The sequence below is a fragment of the Haemaphysalis longicornis genome, unplaced genomic scaffold (genome assembly GCF_048455015.1).
Source record: "Haemaphysalis longicornis isolate Haplotype H1 unplaced genomic scaffold, Haemaphysalis longicornis Haplotype H1 scaffold_8, whole genome shotgun sequence".
Classification (NCBI taxonomy): Eukaryota; Metazoa; Arthropoda; class Arachnida; order Ixodida; family Ixodidae; genus Haemaphysalis; species Haemaphysalis longicornis.
The window spans coordinates 153118803-153142342 of record NW_027526445.1 but is presented as its reverse complement, the minus strand read 5'-3'; the positions used below and the strand labels follow the sequence as shown (position 1 = coordinate 153142342).

Sequence of the window (23540 nt, the reverse complement as noted above, 5' to 3'; positions counted from 1 at the left end):
AAAACTAGTCGTCCGAGAAGTTATTTCAGTGTCGCACACTACACACACACATGCGGCCTGGTTTGGTTTTCCTCAATCGCAGGTTTCGCAGCTCAAGAGAAACACTTCCAAACACCACTGAGTGTTTCTGGAAACGCAACAAAATATGTGGCTGAAGAAAAACACCTGTATTTGACCTTACTAGAAAATATCACTGTTCGAACACCCTTAGAACTACGCAAATCGAGACAGTTTAAAAAGGAAAGTCATGCTGCCGTACCGTAGTCCTTGAACTTTCCGACTGACTTATCGTGCTTGTCCCTGTCTGGCCAGTCCTCGTCCCGGCGTGCCTGGATGATGAAGCTGGGCAGGTTGGACCGCTTCCGCAAGTTGTAGGTCACCTTGACGTCCCCTGCGAGAGGATGCAGAAGCCGTGACGCAGTGGTTGTGCTTTCTGTGCGACACTACTGTGACAAGTGTGTGGCGCCCCCCGACCCTACTCTTCGTTGGCCGCTAAGTTCAGTGGGAAACATTGTGCACGGCTGGCAAATAAACACCGACGAGCACAGCCGCTCGCGGTCCGTCACCGCCGGCATGCTGCGGGTCGTCACTCGGCTGGAGGGTGCCCAGACCATCCCAGGTTCACAAATGCGGGCCAAATCGTGACAACTACCAGGTGCAGCGGGGGAAACAAGGTAGACCTGTGCGCCGGTCAGAAATCGCCGGCGGCGGCGCGCCGGTGTTCCCACCTCCGGCGGCGGCGTGAAACGGCGCGGGGGTCCCCGGATCGGCGGCGGCGCGGCGCGGAATAGCGGGTGGTGGTGGTGGTGGTGGTGGAGAGAGAGAGAGAGAGAGAGAGAGAGAGAGAGAGAGAGAGAGAGAGAGAGAGAGAGAGATTTGGGGGAAAAGAAAATATGCAAAAACCGTGGGGGATCCGGACATGTGTAGGACAATTCGGTGCAGCACGTCTCGCTGCGGACATTTCGGTGCACGGGATGCCCCAGGCATTTCTTAAAACATTTTAGCTTTAATACTTTCGTTTCGTCAGACGATATAATTTTACGTTCGAGAGCATTAGCGCCTAAAACCCAATTTCGAAATTAAATGTTAAAAATTAACGTTGTTAATTTACTTTCCTTCTACCATTTTTATTTCAGCATTCATGTGAACAACTCTAATATTTTAATTCAAGTGTTACCGAAAGGCTTTGATTTCACTTCACCCACCGCTGCAAGATGCTGCTGCTTTTAGTCGCTTCCTACCCCCCCCCCCTTCCCCGTCCGCCAAACCACCGCGAAAAGAAAGAAAGAAAGGAAACGAGCTAGCTTAAGCACGCGTGCATCCATTTTCATAATTCATAATTTTCTCTATCGATTTATTCCTGCAGTCGGTGTTGGTTCTACTCGAAAACTAGCCATTCATCGCACGGTGGAGTGGCTAAACGGGGGGGGGGGGGGGGGGGGGGGGGGACGGGGGGAGGGCTAAGTGCTTAGACCAGCCCCCTTGGTAGATAGAGGGGGGTGTCACTTGTGTTTCTTCAAAGTGTAAACTGGGCATCGAAAACGTGAATACGACTGTCGCGGCTCTCATAAAACCAGCCTATTCAAAATTTTCCCCTCTTACAATGGAAGAAAAGGAGGAATGTCTGCGGTGTCCATGATATGCGCGACTTGAAGAGTTAATTGCAGGTGGGGCGACTGAAAGGAAAGAGCGATTCCTGAAGAGGGGCGCCTTCCGTGTGGCCGCGACGCGACGGGAGAATGAAAAGGAAATGAAAGTAAGCATGTAAAGCTAAAACTGAGGTTGGTTTGACCGAACAGAATTGGTGGTATTTGTACGCACAACCTGTACGCGCTTGATCAGCATTGATGAGATATAGAACCTGCAGCTGTTTTCAAAAGGCCCGTTCTTCCTCCGCGACAATATCCTAAACTTGTCCGTAAAAAAAAAAGCTGGCGAGAACAGTGTCTCCAAATTCATTTAAACATGACAACGCAGCCTAAATAAACTTTTCATAAGATTGTCTGCATTTTTAGGGGCAACCGAATGTTTGTAAAGTTGAGGATTGTGAGAGTGTGCATTTTATTTAGAAAAAAATACATAAAGAATGCGTTAGCCATCGAAAACATCGGCTAAATTGTCTTTGCTGATTAGCATGCCCCCAAAAAGAGCGAATATAAAGAACGTCTTGTCGTAAATTAAAAAAAAAACATGTGCAGAAGAATTTAATCAACTGGCTGCAAAACAGGTGTTCCCTGAACTAGGTATTAAAGAAAAATACAAAAATGTTCAGTTTCTACAAATACCTGGCAAAAAATCGCGAACACGACACCAATATTAAAAGGCAATTGCTGCCCTAGATTGTTGTCCAAAACCAATTAAGCGAAAATAAAAATATAACGGCTGTTTCAAGCAAACAAGCACCCGATAATACGGTCGCCGAAATGTTCGCGCAAGGAAATGCCGTGCACCGAAACGTCCGTACACCGATATGTCCGTACACCGAAATGGCCTAGACCTGGGACGACGCTGTGCGCTTCTTTGGTGGAGCTCCCACGGCTTCTAGTTCAATTTTCACCGATACTGATTAAACCTCGCAACGTAGAGCTTCTATGACATTCCAGACACTGAGAGGCTAGCTGTGTCCGACTAAGCTACTAAACCGACGGTTCCAGGCTTCCTGCCTTCGCAATTGTTGTTTGTGTGGTTTTAATCCAACTACTTGCATTAAATTTCTTTATCGATGCTCAGCCCTACCATCCATCCATCCATCCACCCACCCATCCATTCATCCATCCATCCATCAAACCGTCCGTCTGTCGACCCAATTTGCTTTGTTAGGTTTTAGCCTCCATGGCGTTAATTTCTGCCCCTATAGGAATATTAAAGCATTCCATCTCTTCCTCAACCCTTTGGCTAAAACGCAAAGGGATAAAATCAAAAGCGCAAAAAAGTTCAAATCTAACTTGAAGGGAAACACGTCGACTGGAGTATGGGACCATTTTTTCCGTTTCCGGGGTTCACCCATCACAGCCACGGTGGCTGCTTTTCAGATTGAGTGGAAAAGCGAAAATCCCATTGTGTTGAGATGTTGGCGCACGGTAAAAATCCACAGGGGATCAAAATTAATCCGAAGCCCCCCACTACAGCGCGCCTCTATAGCCCATCGGGTTTTTTTTTATCACAGGTGTCAAAAACACATGGGCTATGAGGCGCTTCGGATTAATTTTGATCCAGTGCGGACGACCAGCTTCGGTTGGTGGAAATGGCCGTCGCAGCTGGCACCACGAATGGGGTCTTGAAATGAGGACACTACTCCGCAATTTTTGTGCTGACGAAATTTATTCTCTCTCTGTCTCGCTCTCTCTCTCTCTCTCATAGCTCATGTGTAGCTTCGGTGCGCTAAACCCCCCAATCAATCACGTTCACGTCACGCAGCACGCACTATTAATATACAACTTTTACGTTTCAAAATCATAGCTTTCTTGCGGAGCGTGGACATTGCTCGTCGAAGCTTTGTTTGGGATAGCCTAATTCGGCTCTAAAGAACTCGCAATGAGGGCAAGAGGAGTAAGAATGCATTCGTAGACTACCCTCTGAATTTCTGTAGATTTTCTTATGGTACATTTCACCATTATTTCTGAATTCTTTTTCTCCAAATCGTCTAGTTAACTGGCCTCCAGCGAGAAAGGGCAGCATGACGTACGCTCATCTGCCCTCTGGGACGCTATTCTATCACAGTGCTCAAATATGCATGGTTGTTGTGCGGGTATTAGAATTTCCTTCCAATTTTGTGTTTCACATTCGTTTAAGTAATGCATTGCTGACGTTAATGAGTTGTGAATGCTTGTGCCAGGCTCACAGTTCCGGAGATCCTAGCTGCGCTTTCATTGACCCTTCCTGCGTACCTGGACAGTTAATTTCTTGACCCACTTCCCGTGCACTCTTCCCGTAATGACGCTGCCCATTCAAGCTTGCGCGCTACTGCGGCGGTTTCTTGTGCACTGTTCCCGTGCTGATTATGGGGTTTCATATATTCTTCGATGTTAGCCGCTTGTCCCCTTGAGAGAATCGACGAGTGGTGGGAGGAGCTGGCGCACTGATTTTGGAGACTTGTGTACTTCGGTCGTTCTCTTTCATCCGCATTTATTCTTGTCAGTCGCTCAGACCGCATCTTTTGTGTTAGTGTTTTATTTTCCTTGCAGTGTATATTTTTATCCCCGTTGGATGACTATGTTATTAATACGCCAAGGGACCGGCCTTTATTAAGAAGGAAGGTGGTCAAACACTTTTGGTCATGTTTGTACAGTAGAAATAATATGGCTTGAGGGGCTGAAGTTTGCGTTCGCTCCTGTCCTCCATCCTACTTCCCTTTGGAGAAGAAAGAAAGAGGGCTATTGACACAGAGAGAGTCGGGTGGGCCTATTTAACCATAGGGGCCTGGAGTAACATGGGTGCCTGGTCATTTTTGAGTTTCTGAGAAAGCGGATAAAACAAGAAAGATGTCGTGCTTGCGTGGCAGAGGGAAAAGCTGGGGTGCTTCAAGAGGATTCCGAGTCAAGCGCGTCGAGACGGTAGGAAATCACGCATTTATCCTTTGTTAACAAGGTCGCGGGACGCATTCAAGAGGCTTGGTATGGGGCGGACGGGCCGGGAAGAAAAGGTATTCGCAGAAGGAGGAGAAGGAAGGGGTCTAGAAGTCTCCCCACAAGAGCAGCAGAATGACTGATTCCAGGCTGAATGTACAAATCATCCGTTTATGCATGGTGGATCGCGATTATTTCCCGACGAACAGCACCGCTGAGAGAGGCATTTCTTGCAGAGGGAGAAATGACAACTTCCAGCGAAGCGACGTATTTTCCTTTCATACTCCTTCGTTCTTCAGAAGAGTCGCATAATAGGCGGGGCGCGGGGCCGGCGGCGCGCCGAAAATTTTGCCCGGCGGCGTACTCATTCCCGCGACTTCGGCGGCGGCGCAGACGGCGCGACCAAAACAGGCGGCGGCGGCGGCGTGGCGCGGCGGCGCACAGGTCTAAAACAAGGAGGATGCAAGAGACACACAGGTTCCCAGATGACAGCAAAAGTGCATGGCCCCAATCACCCCCTTCTGAAGCCCAAATGCAGTGAAAACACTACCTCCATATAGGTTGCCCCCCTCCCAAAAGTTTGCAGACACAAAATATGGCAGCTGAAGTACAAGAATGCATGCCGCAAGCAATCAGCTAAAATTTGCCATTTTGAAACTTCAAAATTGCAAAAATCAGCAATTTTGCCAGAGTGGTGCTGAAGTCGGCAAGCGAGCGGCCAGCCGATCAGTAGCTCAGGAGCAAGCCTACGTGCAACCTCTTGGTGTACAGGCGGCAGCCTTCAAAAGCCACATTAGCGGAGCTTGGCCCTTTCTACAGTGGTACGGTTGCCACTCCCGCTGTATGGCTGTTTAAGCGGTCCGTCAACAGGTGCAACGCTGCCTGTGATGGAGCTATTTTAAGGGGGCACATGGGTCTTCGATCGAAAACTTTGTTGTTACAGTTGTCATGATAAAAATTTGTTTTTGCGTAAAATGAACATATTCAAATTTATTCGGATTTCTATATTCGATTTCTTGATAGCTTTTGTAAATAAAACTGCTGGAGGGAGACAACTGAACAAGGTACCAGTTAACCGTGCAAAAACCAAGAAGTGCAATAAGACTAAAATTATCGTTCTATCTGGTCTGTAGCAGAAGTTAGGACCGTTTGAAGTTTCGGCCTTGAAGGCAAAACCAGTTTTCCTAGCTCCCACGTTCCAGGCCCAAACTTCAAACGGTTGTAACTTGATAGAATGATAACTTTAGTCTTATTGCACTGCTTGATTTGTGCACAGTTCACTGGTACCTCGTTCAGCTGCATCCCTACAGAGTTTTTTTTTACAAAAGCTGTCAAAAATTAAATATAGAAATCCCAATAAACTTGAATATATTCACTTTACACAGAAACAAATTTTATATCTATACAATCAGAATGAAAAACTGCATACGTCCCCAAATTTTCCTGATCATAACTGTAAAAATAAACTTTTTTTTTGGTTTTGCCTCCTTAGTAAACGTTTAATATTACCAACATATTTGATGGGATTGCCAGTCATGTCCCAGTTGGTTTGGTGGCGTGTACTGCACGTTCAAAACAAATTTGGCCAAGATGAACGTTCGGCGCAGCTAGCCATTAAGCAGTCGTAGACGGCAAGCACACTTTCAGTCTCCGGCAGGCTGAAAAGGCAAGGTACGTCATGCCCTGGTTTTCACATGGCTAATGTGGCCCCACTGTTTGCACGCTGCTGTAGCAGACAAATTCAAAGGCATGGCAGCAGGTGTTCAAAGCCAGATTGTTCATCACCTCAAAGCGTATCAGCTCTCATGCATATGTTTCAGATCAGGTAACTATCAACTCCTGGTTGTAAAAACTTGATCAAAAAGCTGGACAGCCAAATGACCAAACAAAACTCCCCACTCAAATGAAACTATTAGAGGAGCACCTACACCAAAATATTTACAAAAGCTCGTACGGTCCATTGCAGAGATCCCTTTCCTCTAATGTCTGTTATAATTATTTCTTTGCTTGGAATCCATTGTAAACCAATGATGGCTGCCGACACCTGCAGATTCCAAGCGAAAGTGGCGCAGTCACTGAAGACTACATGCGAATAGATGCCTTTGACGTCGAAGCAGGCAGCCAGCCAAAGAAGCGGTCAGCCCTGCCCCTACCAGTAGGCTCAGAGCTAGAACAAAAACACAATGACAATCTTCGTGGGGCCTGTGGTGTCTTTCATCTTCCCTTAACAACTGAGCGGTCCGAGACATGTTGTACACAATGGGACTAATCCCTTGAGCTGGGCAGTTAGATAGGCAGTAGTGAAAGCGGCTCTTCAGTGCGGTACAGAAGGTTGTGACGCCTCCCCCATGCATGCTGCCTTAACAGACGAAAGCAAGACTGATGACAGGAATAGCGTTGCAGCTATCAAACATAACACGCTGGAGATATTCGAGCTCTCCAGATGAACCCAGGCTTAAACTAACAAAGCAACAGTTACGCAAATTCGTGCCAACTATATTTTTAGCCTCAGTATAAAGAAACAATTTCCTCAGAATTTAGATATTACAAAGTTCAAGCAGTAAAATTGAACTTACACATAACACCAACTTCTCATTCTGCCAACGCAGCATTATAGAGGCAACCGACAATGCATGGAGTTGTGTGGCAGCTTGCCATCTGTTGCATTCCTCTTTTTCTATCTGCCAGAAAGGTGCTTATCTGTGTTTACCATCTCTTTCATACCAGAATGTTGCCTTATCACTTTATCATCCATGGTTCAAATATTCTCCCTCAGCTTTTATTATCCTCTTTGTATTACCTATGTGTGGATAGTGATAGCTCGGGCCTCTAACAAAACCAAATAAATGAACAGGAAAGTGAGCCAAAGAGAGAGACGAAAAAATGGCCACATATCTGCTCCTTTGGTTGCAAATGACGACGAAAGGCGATAGTCTGCTGTTCCTCTCCTGTCTCGTTCCTCCAAAGATAACACGCTACAGGTTTTGCTCAGGTCAATTTAAATTTACCGCGTTCCACTGCTCCACGCCGGGTGCCTCGACGCCAGCGCTGCCGTACGGCGGAGACGCGCATGCATCGAGGCACCCTACCAGAACGTTTATAGAACCACGTTGCCTTACTCCACGAGCGTTTCATCTCGAAAACAGGTGCAGAAAGACGTAGACTAAGAAGAGAAATACACAGGACGACGCGCTAACTAGCAACTAGTCTACGTCTTTCCGCGCCTGTTTTCGAGATGAATCAGCACCAACTCGCCCAACTTGCCATCCTGTTAGAGCGTTTCAAGCGGAACGTGGATCCCATCTCGTGGAATCTTTCGTAACTGTTTCCGTTTGATTTCTTAGATGCCGGCAGGAGCTATAGGGACCGGGCGGCCGTTGTATGGCACCACCGTCGCTTCAGCGAACAGCACCGCCTGTGGCCAACCGCTCGTCAGTGGAATACCGATGGCGGTCAGCGCAGCGTAACTGTGCATGGCTTTCTGTCGTTTTTCTGCGGTGCGGCTTGCAAAGTGTACGTAACCCCACGTGCATTTTTCAGATCGGTAAATCTTGAGCGTGGATGTGACGTTTACGAGGCATTCCATGCATGTGATTTACGCCCATACTCAGTATTTACAAATAGCAGACGACGCTCAATGCGCCAAGCTGGAAGTCAAGCTGGAAGTGAAAGTTTGTTGCTTCATGCAATTTTTTGATGCCTGCATGCAGTTTCACGTATCGAGGAGTATACTGCAGCTAAATGCTCCCACAAAGCCGGTGTGTACAACTGATTTAGGAATGCTGCGGCGCTGGCCTTGGGCAGTTGATGACGAAACGGCGTCGACGTCGTGCACAAGCGAAAGACAAAGTTGGGGGGTGTCTTCCAAGATTTACCTCAAAACAGAAATTGTGATGGACGACGCTTCCGTAACTTCATTACCTACGGCTGAAACGTGTTTAATTTCACAGAAATGCTCTTACTACAGTCATCGGGAATCGGAATCGTTGATAGCATAAATACCGCATGATAGTAGAACGTTAATACTTGTCGTGGAGAAGCATTGCTTTACAAGAATTGCAATTGTTGCTCGCTAGTTGGCAAATGGTTTTTCAAAAACCCATTCCTGCGTGGCTGAAGGACGCAAGACAGGAGGGTGCCCGAAACCTGTACTCAGCTTCACAACTGAATGCTGCGGTCGGTTTACAAGCTGCCACCTACGATTGAAAAATCATGCACACCTCCGTCTAACGACGATGATGGTTTATCGCAAAGCTCTATCGTATGGGTTTCCTTGGTTGCCTTCTGGATTTAAACTTTGACTAGTTGAGCGTCGAATTTGACCAGCACGCAGTTTGGTCTTTTGATCGCAGCGTCTTTGACTTTGACCATTTCCCATTCGATTTCGCAGGAAGAAAGCCTTGCGTTCAGCCATCACAATGATTAGACGGAGGGCTAGATGATTTTGCTGTTTAATTTTGAACTTCCATGCCCCCCTCTCCAAATCTAAACTTTGTCCAGCGTGTCGGAAATGTGTCTGTGATGGAGGACTCGGGCTGATGCCCCCACATTTGAGGCAACTAATCGCGCGTTTTTGGTGTATTCACCAGGCATTACACGATTTTTTAGGTACTCTGTAAAGAATACTTAAGCATTAAAAAACACCGGCTCATGTTAACACTGCCACATTTTTTTAATTATCGGTGCCAGCCTTTATTCTACGCAGGTGGTAAAACGGGAAGGGGAGGAGAGATGGTGGATGGTTTGTAGCTTGGGCTGTTGAGTTGGTGAATAACTTTGGCTCCTGATAAAATAACCACCACAAATGTGGGATTTCCATTTCGGCTTTCAGGCTAACATGCTGTCACAGTGTCGCTCACCAAAACCGAAGGCACAAAGTTCACGGTTACAGAAAGTGTAAACTACCGCAACATTTCTACGGCTACACGGTAATCCATCTTGTATGCAGGTGCCTTTCTATTTAAAGCACACGTATCGAGGTATCCCATCTTGAAGGCTGGCGTGGAAACCGTAGTCATTGAAACCAGTGAAGATAATTTAAAGTGGTAGAAATGAATAATAATATTGGTAATAGTTCTATTCCTACTCAGATCGCGCCGAGCCAGGAGCAGAGCGCTGCTAAAAGCGCTCGTGTCAATGTAGCCCTTTCCCAACCTTACAAGCATCCAATAAGTTTGCGTAGCCATTAGTGCATTTAAGAAGAAAATAATACTACTAATAGTATTTTTATTCGTACTCAGAACGGGTGTAGCCAAGCGCAGAGCGCTGCAAAAAGCGCTCATGCCATTGCAGCCGATATCCAACTTTAGAAGAGTCCGACAAGGATACGTAGTCATTACTGCATCTAAGAACCCAAAACATCTGTCGAGACTTTGTTTCACCGGACATATACGCTCACAACACCACCAAAACATTCAAAGCACCGAAGCAAACACGACAAAAACAACGGGAGGCTGTGTAGTCCAATGCACCGGCTCATTCCACTGACGAGGGGAGCGCCGAATGGTGGCGCCACCCGTCCAGCTGCCCGGTCCCTATAGTAGCGTGAGCAAAAGCAGGCGACTGTTTTCGACGGTCATCCAAGCATCCACGAATTTTTTAATAATAAAACACTGTGAATATCACCCCTGTATTGATTCTGCGCATTATATTTGCGTAACGTCTTGTTCTTATTCAACAATATTGACTAGTATGAAAATTGACACCGGACGTAGACGTTCAGGTTTGGCTGCGAGTGATAAGACTATTGCGCAGCTTCCGTTTCACTTTTGCCGGGTGGCTGCATTGCGTAAGACAGACAGACATACCAAAATTTCTGCATTTAAGTAGCCCAAGAAAAACCATAGTCTTTAAAATAACCAGTCCAGGGGCCCTCCCAACTGCAGAAAGAAGAAAATTAACATTCCCCTCTGTTGCAGCAAGGGAATTTGTTGAGGTCTAACGCGCTGACGCTAGACAGGCAACCAGGCACGCCGTAGTGGAGGGCTCCGGAACAATTTTTGACCACCTGGGGATCTTTAACGTGCGCCAAAATCTCGAACACACGGACGTTTTTTGCTGTTCGCCTCCACTGGAAAAGCAGCCGCGGCGGCCGCGAATCGCACAAGGGCACTCGTTAATTGCGAGAATTTCACTACTTCTGATTGGAACAAACATCAAACGCCTGGTACTGCGCAGGCCTGCACCTGCGATTTCCACACTAATTAGCTCTTGCAGATGACCAGCAGGGAACAAACCACACGCAGCCTGCAGTATGCAATAAATAAAAAATTAAATAAAAGAAGGGTCGGGAAGGGAACAGGGTGTAAGATAGTGTTGGCAACGAGTGCTTCTTTTTTTTCCTAACAGTTCCTCTTGCTGTATATTCCTCCCCGGTTCCAGAGTTTGGTGTTAGAACAATAATCATAGCTCACATTGCTCTTGGTCATATCTATGCCCGTGTCTGCACACCAGACTGCGGCTCAATGCGCAGTAAAGCAGCTTGGAAGTTTCAATCTTGCATACGCTGTGCGGAATCGATTTTAGCTGCGAACCAGGTGCCTAATGAAAGTCACGGATCATCATGCATGCTAGGTACGAGTTCCCCATTGAACGAAATTTCAATATAACGAAGGGGAGGATTTGTTACATTGACGTTTAATTGTTCACAAATCCCGGAAGTGGGGACTCAGAATGAAACACTGGAAAACAGAAATAACCAAACAAACTGAGCGTGAAGGCTTCCCATCATTGTTCTCTCCAATTTTCACGTGTTTCCTGTCTCAAACGCAAACACGGCGCAAAGCCTCCGCTAATGCAGGGACCTGCCAATAGAGAAGGTTTCAGCCAAATTCGAGGCTAGGGTGGCCAATTTTTGCCCCAGAAAGCATTCCTAGTACGATGGCACTATCCCCACTGGTAACCAATCCTAGTATTCCGACATGACCGGGCAGCACTTCATAATTGGGAGGTATGTGAAACACAATTACACATGAAACTGCTCGAGAATGCCAAATGCAGCTACGCGCCAAACAGGTATATATATATATATATATATATATATATATATATATAAAAAAAAACCGCCAGAAACTCAATACATGTCAACAATGGATGTTTTAGAGTGAGTGTGGGCTTCTAAACAAAGAAAAAAATAAAGTTATGGTTGTTTCATGTGCCAGAGCTACAGCTGGACTACGAGGCATGCGTAGCAGCGGTTGCTGAATCGATTTTGATCTCTTGGGGATCTGTAACATGATGAAATATAGATCTTGCCAAATATAGATCTCGACAACGCAATTTAACAGCTTCCCACACTGCTCTAGTAGCTATAAGAGCACCCCCCCCCCCCCCTCCCCTCAATCGAACAAATGCAGGGCGCAAAAGGCGCAAAAATGCAGGGACACCACCACTCACCAACTATCAAGTCCCCGCTCACGCTTTCCACGGCCCCTGGCTTCATTGACGTGATTTCGGGCAGCTTGCTTTCCAAGAGCTGAGACAGCTTCGCTTCAACAGCCTGGAGGCAAAGCGGCCAACAGGTGTCAGCACACACAAAGTTGTACAGCGGCTTATTACACAATGTGACGAAAGCCTAGCTCCAGCAATATATTTGTCACTAAGTGCGTGCCTACATCATAAGGCCCTCTCCCTAACCCCAATGTCACCTTCCACTCAACATACCCTCAATGGTGGAAAAGCGACTAGATCCAAACATACACGTGTTCTTGAAGGCAACAGCTAAATAACCCATCACACTCTTTGTCCCAACCAATTTCTCCAAGAAATAAAAATTACTCTTTTTTTCTTACCACACCAAATGGCGCACATTTTACTATCACCGGTACAGGCTTCCAGAAGGCTCTCCAGAAACTGATCGCATAAAAGCAGCGCAGGAGAAGATAGCGTGCACGGTCAGGTGTCGGCAACAAAGCAAGGAAAGCATGGTTCACGGCATGTGGTCACCACCTTCCATTTGGTTATCATGTCATTAGGGCCACACCAGCAGCTCATGTCCCACCACAGAACAGGGGCCAGGGCGCCAGACCCTTGAACGCCAAACAGTGTGACGTCATGGTTCATTATCAGCAACACATTAAGTAATGGCATCATAATACAGCTTTACAAGCATTTATGTTCATTTCAAAGATCACGATTTCTCCTGTTTCATACAGTGGCATTTACAAACAGTATTATTTGGAATCACTGACACACGAGCATTGGAGTGGTCAATGTTTTACAAATTTTTTTACATTTCCATTCTGATTAGTTACTAGTGGACACTTAAAAAATGCAGCACGTTTATAACCAAAATGTTTTACTGCAAAATTTTGTTTTATAACCAAAAGGTATATGCAAAACAGTTTGCAAATAAAATTTTTCACTGCAACAAAAGCAGCCTTGCGGAAACATTTTCAGAGATTTGAAAGTTGTGATAACTTTGTGTGCCCCTAATGTAGACAATTCAAAACCAGCAATGTTGAACACAAAGAAACTGACAGTCTTGCCTTTTTCACGAGGTGAAAAAACTTAGCAACCATCAGAACTGCCTACTTCCAATGCACATGCTCAAGTTGGCAGCTCTGGGGGCAAAATTTGTACACAAAGAACACCCTGGTGTTAAGTGCAAATGAGTACCGCTAAGATGAGCTTACTGTCATCATATCTTGATATCAGTTTTTTAAAAGCCGAAAAGAGCTAGGGTGTTTTGTCAGGCATGGGGTACTATTAGCACTAGCTTGAAACCTGCAATAAACATACTTCTTAGACTTCTGATTTTGAACGAGGATACACATAAGTGCATCATGTTTGAGTCAACTTCTTTTGAAAGCAGAATTGCGTGAAAAATGCGGGAAGCATTGATTCAGGCATGGCTACATAGGAATGTGAGATTGAAGTTGACCTTTTCTACGAGACATGGCAGCCGTAAAGCAAAACACGTGCCACTGCGTAGTAACGATGTTTTTGTTGTTGCTGTTGTTTAAGCATGCGAAAATTCCCCACGACATTTTCAGAAGTTTTGCATGCATAAGCTGTCTTTTCGTACACATTCGCTGACCTTCAATCGGGTTCGGGAGAACCAGTCGTCGCTGGGCTGAATGAAGCGAACTTGTGAAGAGACGACTTTGCCCGGACCGACCTGCGAAAAATACGAATCGTGAGACACAAAGGGGGGACAGCCACAAAGGACGCCAAAACGGGTATATTAAATAGAGGCGACCCTATGAATGATAAGGGGCTTCGCAGATTTAGGGCAATGCACACAGTACACAAATTGGCGCCATTCAAAAAGCGCGCCAAACGGGTATCGCAAAGGTGAAGGCTCCGCAAAAAGCAAGTACAAAATTCAGATCATACAGGCCAGTATGCACACGAGCGAAGATGCGCCGTCTTCGCAAATAGGCAAAAATACGTAAAAAACATGGAAATACTGTGGTCGCGCTTTGACGTCGAAGTTGACCTGTCAGCCATGACACGGCCCGGGGCGGAAGAAATGATTACAGCGAGCGCCCTAACTTCGCTGTAACTTAACGACAAAGAACCTCACACTGGCTAGAAACTTTAAGCGTGAATTACACCTCTCGGAGCTCATTCGTACGTCGGCGGGACGTAAGAAACGGATTGCAGCACCACACGGCAATGAAGTAAACGGATCACTTTACCTGCAAAAACTTCGAAATATGCTCCATCATGCCGGTCCAGTCGACTGTCGCTGACACAAACCGCGAATAAACAAAAAAAAAAAACGCAACTATTAGGCACCTTAGACCAGACTGAACAGAGTTGGAAAATGTTTACGCGCCATCCCACACGCAGCCTGGCCCACGGGTACGCGGCAAATGTTTTTCAGCTGTCGTAACTGGCCAACGGTTTCGGCCAGTTTGGCGCTAACAACGTCATCACATAACTTCATTCTTCATATGCGCGCTAATGTTAAAAAAATTAAAATATAAATTTTTAGATTGTACTGCACGTTTGTTTTACATTTTAAAACCACATGTCCAACATAAACTGAACAAAAAAAAATACAATACTGCGCCTGTAGACGTTTCCCTGGTTTCCCTTCGCCGGTTGAGCAGATTGGAAATGGGAACGCCGCGTAGGTTTGGTTGGTGCCCTGGAAGTTGCTTTGGTATCTTCGTAAGTTTAGCTGTGTTCTCAAGATGCATATATAAAAACGTAATTGTATCTGAGCCAACACCTTCCAAAGTGCGACGCAGCTTTTCGTCATCTTCTAATGAGCAGCCGTGCATCGTGCTTGGGGCCTGTCAACAGACGATCACGCCAGGACTTTGAAATGATCAGCAACCGTCTTCTGAACTGTTTATACCCAGGCTGACATTAAGAAATGGATGATAGTGCTCTACAAGTTATAGGGTAGGCTCTTACTGCTCTAATCTAGTTAAAACTAGATCGATCGCAAAATGACAAGCCGAGTTAAGCATGCTGCAAGTGACTTTGAGTGCAAATATAATGCTCGGTCTAATCTGCCGTCCAAACATGTATATTTGGTCGCCCTTTGCTGTGATTGGCATAAAAATCAGGTGTGTGTCACTTTTGCTAGCTACGAGACTCAAGTTTACCTACGCTGCTTCGTCAAAAGCAAGATAGAAATAAAAATACAGTGTCGTCTGCTACTGGCTGCCTCTTGAGATTCCGTCAGAAGACATCCGCGTCTGACACGCCCACTGCCTGTCTGTCTGCAATCTCTGGATGCCTGCTGGGTAAAATATGATCCTCCGAAGACAAGGAATGCTTAGCGTAAAGCAATGCCAAGACATGAATTATGCCCGATTATTTTTTTGTCACTGTTGATGATTGCATTTCTCATGCGGGTAGAAGATCGCAGGTTGTGTGCACTGCGTGGAAGCCTCCGTTTTTAAGTGCGAATGCACTTCTTAAGCGACCCTGAACCTGCGTCCACCGGCGATGTCCGCATAGCATACCCACGTGGGGGATTGGCCAGGAATCTCCTCGTCTTCCTTGGCAACGGGGGGAGATGGGCGCGCGCTGCCTGGCCGCTGACATGGCACATACCCACGTGGGGGAATGGCCAGGAATCGGGCGTGAGAAGGGCTAATGCACCCGCTTAAAGGAGTACTGACACGAAATTTCAAAGCTGAGATCCGCTCTAGCAATCAAGTACAACGACAACACAAATAGGTGTCTGTGAATAAATGCATCTTTCTTTCTTTGTAGTTGTGTGTGTGTGTGTGATCTCTCTTTCGCGAACACTACCGAACCGCGCAAATTCAACTCGTGCATTCGCACTTTCACATTCTTCCCCTCGGGGAAATGCGGGGAATTTTTTGTGTGTGTGGCGCTCCATACGCTGCCCATCACAGATCTGAAAAACAACATTCTTTTGACACTTCAAAAGTTCGGCTCCAAGTGTTCTTTTTTTTTGCTTGAATTTCACCGGCTGCATTTTCATGTATTGCATAAAAATGCAGCCGGTGGCTCCCGGGACAATTGACCAGAGAACGCATAAACTAGCTGTGCGAGGCCAAAAACAATGTATGTATGTATGTAGTTTTTTTTTAGGAGGCGTTGCCAAAACACAGGCACACGAACACGCTGACAACAAGCAATAAATTGGGATTTTGTATTCAAGTTTAGTGCCATGTTTCGAGGCATACGAGGTAGAACTGAAATCCATCATGGCTTGCAGGTTTGAGCGCAATCAAAAACAGGAACTCTGGATTATCATTAGTAGTAGTAAAACGTTTTATTGAGTCGTTTGAAGTGGGTGACAGCAATGCATGATATGAACGGGCAGCCTTTGCTCTAGAGGCCAAGAGTTGCTGGACGTCCAGATGGCCGGTGGTCATCAGTTTCTCCCACAGTTACTCCCGAAATAATTTTCTTGGTATCTCGGCCCACGGGCGTTTTCGCGGCAGCCGCAACCTCCGTTCTCGGGTGCTCTGGGCGTCACCTTATTTCGTCTAGTCACGGTGAACGCCGCGAGCATCGTCACGAGAGACGCGCAGCGAGCGGAAGAGCTGGCCATCGCCTTGGCCATCGCGGACCCAGAGACGACGACGGTGCTTAGCGACTCAAAGAGTGCAGTGCACAATTTCGCCAAGGGTTGGCTGTGCTGTGAAGCGGTGCGGGTGCTCGAGCGGGTGAACATCCATGGACGCAAGGTGACAATCAAGTGGTTTCCCGCCCACGCGGGGAACGAGGTATCAGAACTCGCCACCAACCACAACCAGACGGCGAACGAATTATTAGCTGGCCGACGGGCAGCAGTGGAATCATCTGCAGAGTGGTGGACCGAGACGAAGGACAGGTACGATACCTTTCAGGGTATCACCAAATATTATAGAAACAGCAGGAGGGTGCTGGCACCGCCTCACCCCGAGCTAACCAGGGAGGAAGCGTCCACGTTCAGACAGCTGCAGACGAATTCACTGATGACCCCGGTCGTCATGAAACACATACAGCCAGAACTCTATACGGACGACACGTGCGTGTTGTGTAACAATGCTATGGCCTCAACCGCCCACTTACTGTGGGGCTGTGAAGTGCGATCTAACGAGGCGGCAACCAGGACAGACCTACCGCCGTGGATCCAAGAAGCAGTGCGCAGTTGTGACAAGGACACCCAACCCAGGGCCAGCAGGTCCTGGCGGCCCTCGAAAAGCAGCACCGGAGCGAAAACTGCGAGGCGACGCCCTCCCTTACGGGGCAGCGGCGTCCAACCCCGTAGCGAGTAGCGAAGGGGTGGTCCGAGTAGGGGTGACGTTGGGATCGACGAGTGGCTACGTCCGGGCGCAGTGTACACACTGTGTCTGTTGCAGGCATTCAACAGTCTTTCTTCCGTCCTTCCTTCCTCCACTAGAATCCTGGGTACTGGAGACCCCCATGGGTACTGGAGACGTCAGTTACGACACGAGGTCGGAGGAAGCAAGCAGGTGTCTTAGACACCTCCCCCCCCCCCCCCCCCCGAAACAGAAAATGGCGAGCAGTGATAGCAGTTCTGCCGCAATTCTCCGAAAATAAGAAGATTTTTTTATGAATAAATATTTTATTTTCCTTGTTCTTGACAGTATACCGGGTTCGAGAATTCGTCCGCAACTTGTAACTCACTTCGGTACCAGTTAATAGCTATATATTTATTATGCATATTTTCATTCCCTTACATTATATGGAAGAGATCGAACTCTTCACACACGCTTCACTTTCCTTACAACGGGTTAGGGAGAACTAGTCGCTGGGCCGAATGAAGCGGACTTGGGCAAACTCGCCCACGCCACCGCCCCCCCCCCTCCCCTTCCCCCCTTCCGAAAAAAAAATTCTGGCTACGCGCCCCTGTGGCCAGGTGCTTGTTTTCCAGAACTTCAAACAATGTCACGAGCTCTTGTATGGGCCGGCCCGGCCGGGTGTTAGGCACAGGTGGTTTTATGGCGTTGACAAGCGCAATCATGAAAGCAGCGTCTTGAGAACTTGACCATCACAGGTACAGCAATTGTTTCGGTCCACCCTGCTTCCGCTCTACAGCTTGCCTAAAGGGGCATCTCTGCCAAAAGTTTGCCAAGGCTTTCACCTGCTTGGGAAGCTACGTGGTTTCTCCTTAACGCCCCTCCATCACGGCCATGGCCTAAACGGCGGAAGAGAGCAGTCCTGCTTGGATGAGCTTACTCGCACGCGGGATTAGGAGGATTGGAGAGCACGCTTACCTATTGGTCCATTAATAAGAACTGCCTCGTCGACCAATTCTGTGCGCACTCTAGCAGCTTTGTCGGTCTACAAGTTATTGATTCCACCATAAACGCACTCGCGCTTTCTTATTTTTTACTGGTTTTCCTGTGCGTGGCTTTCGAATGTTGGACACCCAATGAAGTCGTTTATTCTGGTCCTACAGTTATGGAACTTTGCCTCATTGTAGGCCTTTGCGTGGGCACACGCTTGGGCACGTCCTCACACACGTCTGCGCTAAGTTTATGGAGAAATCTGGTGTCATACACGCAACATAGCACAGGCTCTAAGAAAAGTAAGCCTGCCTGGTTTCTCCCACCACTGATGTGATGCTGGCGTTACTAGGCTTATTTCGTCTCCACTCGAACCCTGCAGTCTGGAAACCGCCGGCCCTTGAAGCATCGATTGCGACACAAGCTCGGAGATTCAAGCCCAACCTTCCCGCATGCCTCTTGGACCGCGTCCAGAATACGAAGATTCTCTTTACGGTGAACAAACTTCAAGCCATCAACGAGATCCTACCCGGTATCTGGGAACAGGTGCTTTTATGGCGTCGACTAACACAACCATGCACTTGCTCATCACCGGTGCAGCTTGCATTGGTCTTCCCCGATTCCGTTCTACCGCTCATCCAGCGGGTCGTGTCAGCCGAAAGATTCCAGAAGAAGCTCCTCGCCCTGCTTAGAAACCTAGGTACTCCGATTCGCTCACACGTAAGATTGCGAGAGAACATACCTGGCCGGTTGGTCCATTGAGAACTGCCTCGGCGACCAAGTGCACGTACTCAGGCAGCCTGTCTGTCGACAAGGCACAAAAGAACTTCTGATTTTGTTTTTTCACCGGTTACTGTATGTCCGGCTACTGAATGACCATTGCACACCTCTAACAGACGTTTATTGAAGGCTTTCTTTGGTGGTATAACAACCTCTAACAGGAAACGACACCTAGTGTCTAACACGGGCACTATATATCTTTTTCTTCGTGCCAACAAAATATAAAATAACTATGTATAACACGCACCAATATGCACTCGGGTATGTATGGCTAGGCTAACTTTGGCAGGTACTCCTACCGTAACACAGGGACAGAAAAAAATAAAATAGATGCGACTCCTTGTAGTCCTGTACAAGAAAGCTCAATTACGCAAATGACTGATGAGGGCAGGGCCCCAGGCACTTTCTTGGAGCCACTCGTTGGACACGCGAGCTCTCACTTCTTGGCGTACCGCTCGGTCCACTGCCGGGCCATGCGGTCGTGTGCAGCTCTGTCCGTGACGTACTGCGAGGCAATAGTGGGCGAGACCGGGTCATCTGGGTTGCAGTCAGTGAGGAGCGATGATATCGAGAGCAGTATCTTGGAAACGGTGAGGGCCGGGCTCCAGGCGTCCTTGAGAATGTCCAGACATATGTTGCCCCTGCCGTCCACGTTGCAATGGTAGATGCGGGTGCGAAAGACAACCCTGGGAGGCTTGAACGGGTGCTCCCGCGTGAAGTGAATGTCCAGGAGGAACTGTCCGCCCTCGTACGGCGACCCCTGGGGACCAGCAATGCATGCGGCCCACTCGTAAAGGTTGTTCGCCTTGGGCTCCACGCTGCAGTTGGGCGGGGGGTCCAGCAGGAAATCCGCCAGCTCCCGCTGGATCCGCTTAGTGCTCATGTTTGAACTCATGCCGCGGTTCCTACGCCGGGCGCGTTCCGGCTGTCCACGAGCGCGTCTTCAAGCGGGGGAAGAGCTTAGGACTCGCTCGTCCGGTGAAGTGGTAACGCCGAGAGCGCTACAAGTCCCTGTTGTACGTACACGCAGTATCCAGTAGTTCTGCAGGTGCCTGGGCACGCTGTATCCGCCGTTGTGGACGTCGTACCGCGTATAAGAAGATGATTTTTCTCCTGACGCAGGCCGCGGGCCACCGCTACCACATGGTTCGCAGGCACACCTGCCGACTTTGGCGCCACCCACTCTAGCGCGGCGAAAGTAACCTTGTCAATGTAACGGCACTTTACTTAGGTTCGGCGAAATGTGTAGATATATGTACAAAACATGTTTTTTACGGGTTACGAAGTTTTTCTTGGGTTTTGTGAATGTTTTTAGAGCACTTTGCATGCTGTCATTAAATGTGACTTGTTCCCAGCGAACGCTGGGAAGAGCGCGTCTGCTACTCACCGGAAGTCTCACGGCGTTCAGCTTTCTGTTTGTCAAAAACGCCAAAGGTTAAAAACTTAACGGGTTGTTGCTAAATTACTAAATGTGTAAGCGTTCTGCAGAGATTCCGACAGAGTTCTTTTGGTTTCAATAGGACCGCATTGCACGATTTGCCGACTATTTGTAGGAAAACTCCCACATTGCTTCAAGGTGGACTTCTAGGTGCGCGTTTGTTTTCAAACGTGAAAAGTTAGTGTATTCGCAAAAGATGTGGTGAAAAGTGGAAGTGAAAGACGGCCGAAGCGAAAGAAATATATTTCCTAGAATTCAAAGCGTCTCGTGTATCATTGTCCCCAACAAAATCACTGTGCTGCCGGCAACCCGTAACCGATAACAATTACGAACCTGCAGCACGAATCCTGATGGGAGGGAATATAGTTACACTGCAACACCAAGCTATGCTGTACTAGCTGTACCAGTACAAACGTGGCTTACTTTGTGTAGTGATAACAAAGCCGGTTAATTACGCACAGCTTGTCTAAGAGCAGTTTTGGGGAATATTTTCGCACTCAGCATTGTTCGCTGCTGAAGTCGGCAACACGAGTGCCAGAAAACGTTTGAACGCAATATCGGCCATCATAATAGCGTAGCGCTGCTACTCAGATTAGACGAAAAAAGTGTTAATTCTTTCTCTGTCTGTATGTCTGTCCAGTCGATTATAAACGAGGCTATGCATGGTCTGTCTTGCATTTCGCAAGAAAGCGCTCAATGCTTTCTCATGGAGATACACGTAAAACTACCTGAAATATAGTCATTTGTCCGTGCGTACGTGTTTCTTTGCAAAAAAAGGTCACGGACTTCTGTGCGAAGTGCCATAGCGATCCTAAGGGCGGTCTCGCGGTTGTTGCAGAAGATAAACTACGTGGTGAAAGGAGCGGCGTGTATAGACCGTTTACAACGAGCTTGGTGACGCTAGCTCGCCATGACTGACCTTCACCATGACTGACTGGGACGGTTTCGGTTTCCGCCGTTGGCTGCCGTGGTGCTCAGAGAAGTGCGAAGTTACAAAACGTGGAAGTCCCGGGGGCAAACTTGGGCCGTAGTCGGATGTATATACCAGCAGCGATCTGGACCTCAAGGTGTGGGACCAATCGCCATGCGCGTCTCACTGGCCGCAACTTCACAAAGGCTGTCCGGCCCACGGGGATCGTAAAGCACCTCCGACGAAAGCACAATCTAAAGCAATAGTTCGCACAAAAAGCACTGTGGTCTGGCCGTTCTCGCTCATGGTACAAAAATATAAATCAGTTGTCCGTGTGAGCGGCCTTCCGCAATGCACTGCTTTCCGCACAGTGAGCGCGACGCCGATACCAGGCGTCGCTGGATCGCCATTCTCCCACGGGAGAATTGTGTTCGAATAACATCGGCAAGGTTGACTTTTAAGTGCAATGCACTTCTTAAGCGACCCTGAACCTGCGTCCACCGGCGATGTCCGCGCACGTGGAGATGGGCGCGCGCAGCCTGGCCGCTGACATAGCACATACCCACGTGGGGGATTGGCCAGGAATCTCCTCGTCTTCCTTGGCAACGGGAGGAGATGGGCGCGCGCTGCCTGGCCGCTGACATGGCACATACCCACGTGGGGGATTGGCCAGGAATCGGGCGTGAGAAGGGCTAATGCACCCGCTTAAAGGAGTACTGACACGAAATTTCAAAGCTGAGATCCGCTCTAGCAATCAAGTACAACGACAACACAAATAGGTGTCTGTGAATAAATGCATCTTTCTTTCTTTGTAGTTGTGTGTGTGTGTGTGTGATCTCTCTTTCGCGAACATTACCGAACCGCGCAAATTCAACTCGTGCATTCGCACTTTCACATTCTTCCCCTCGGGGAAATGCGGGGAATTTTTTGAGACGGTAACTGACAAGCGTACTGTTCGCACCAATCTGCCTCGGCACGCTTGTTCTATAAAGCACGCCTCCTGCTGTGTTTACGCGCTGCGTGCGTGTCGTCGCGACGAAACGAGTCAGCCTGGCTGTTTGAGCTAGCAGATATGAGCGGCGAGTCCCAGATACTTTTCTAGTTTTTTCACTAGGGCATATCAAATCACGGCGTAGAATATTTGGTCTCGCGTTACTTAAATTTAGTGCACCTAACGCCTTTCACCGCGCCGCGCCGGCGTCACCCATCCTTGCTACTCGTGACGAACGCAGAAACCTCGCTTCAGTAAGCGTTGCATGTGTTTCGTCGCACTGCAGGCCTGTATTATGCACGTTGGCGCAACCAGAGCTAAGCCGTATAGCTGCAGCCGTATAGCCTTGCGCCGGAGGCTGCAGCTTCGACGTCATTTCCAACTCCGTGTGCGAACGAATGCCTACATGCTCATGAAATAAAATGGAAGCGGCTTTAGCTCAACTAACCTTTGATATGCAAAGCAAAAGCTTGGCTTAGTCTGATTGAGTCTTGGTTTTGCTTGGTTAGCCTCTGATGCAGCTGTATTGCCGACCACGGCTCAAAGCTGTTCGGTCCCGTGCAACGCTCACAGAAGGAGTCCCGGCCTCGCTTTCATTCTCGGCGAACGCGGCGTTCCTCTTTCACGGCGAACACGGCGCAACATGAGTCACATAGCCTGAGACGACCCAGCGGCGCATGCGTGGGGGCTGCGGATTTGGACGGCTGGCGACGAGCTAAGCGGCCGCTCTCGTCGCGGCCGCCGCCGCTACGTGCGCACGACTGAAAACGGGGCCTTGTACGCAGTGACGACAGCGGGCCCGGCGAATCACGTGATGCTCTTCGAGGGGTGTGTCGCCGGGGGTGTCTCTCCAATCAAATGGTTAATTTGCGCATCCAGGGGCCAGGAGCTGCTGGCCGAATACGGGTCCCGTGAACAGGGAACCTCCCCGTCCGGCACTTAAAGGTGCCGCCGTATTTTCGGGCTCCAATAAAGTTTACTATTGATATATCCGCGAAACTGCTGACGAAGGTAGTAAAGCTTTGCTTTAAAAGGGTGACAACCAGCGGCTCCAAGTCGTTTCATCCACATCAGGGGTCGAGTTGCATGAAACCGACACGGCAAGGGCGTGGACGGGAGGTGGAGGGTGGTGGTAAAAAAACATCTTTACTGAGCAACCAAGGAAGGGGGAAAGGGATGTGGT

General features: G+C 48.2%; 1 protein-coding gene and 1 pseudogene across 1 annotated transcript in view; both read right to left on the bottom strand.

Moving 5' to 3' along the window:
* Positions 1–14394, bottom strand: part of LOC144149545 (uncharacterized) — a 34778-nt gene extending 20384 nt beyond the window's left edge. The window contains exons 1-4 of the mRNA XM_077681168.1: positions 14207–14394; positions 13603–13683; positions 11961–12063; positions 260–391 (exon numbers count right to left, since the gene is read on the bottom strand). Of these exons, the coding sequence (XP_077537294.1) occupies positions 260–391; positions 11961–12063; positions 13603–13683; positions 14207–14236 (346 nt within the window). The 5' untranslated portion in view covers positions 14237–14394. The remainder of the gene's footprint in view (positions 1–259; positions 392–11960; positions 12064–13602; positions 13684–14206) is intronic.
* A 4758-nt stretch (positions 14395–19152) lies between these two features.
* LOC144148786 (ubiquitin-conjugating enzyme E2 E1 pseudogene) lies at positions 19153–20186 on the bottom strand (annotated as a pseudogene).
* Positions 20187–23540: the final 3354 nt, after the last annotated feature.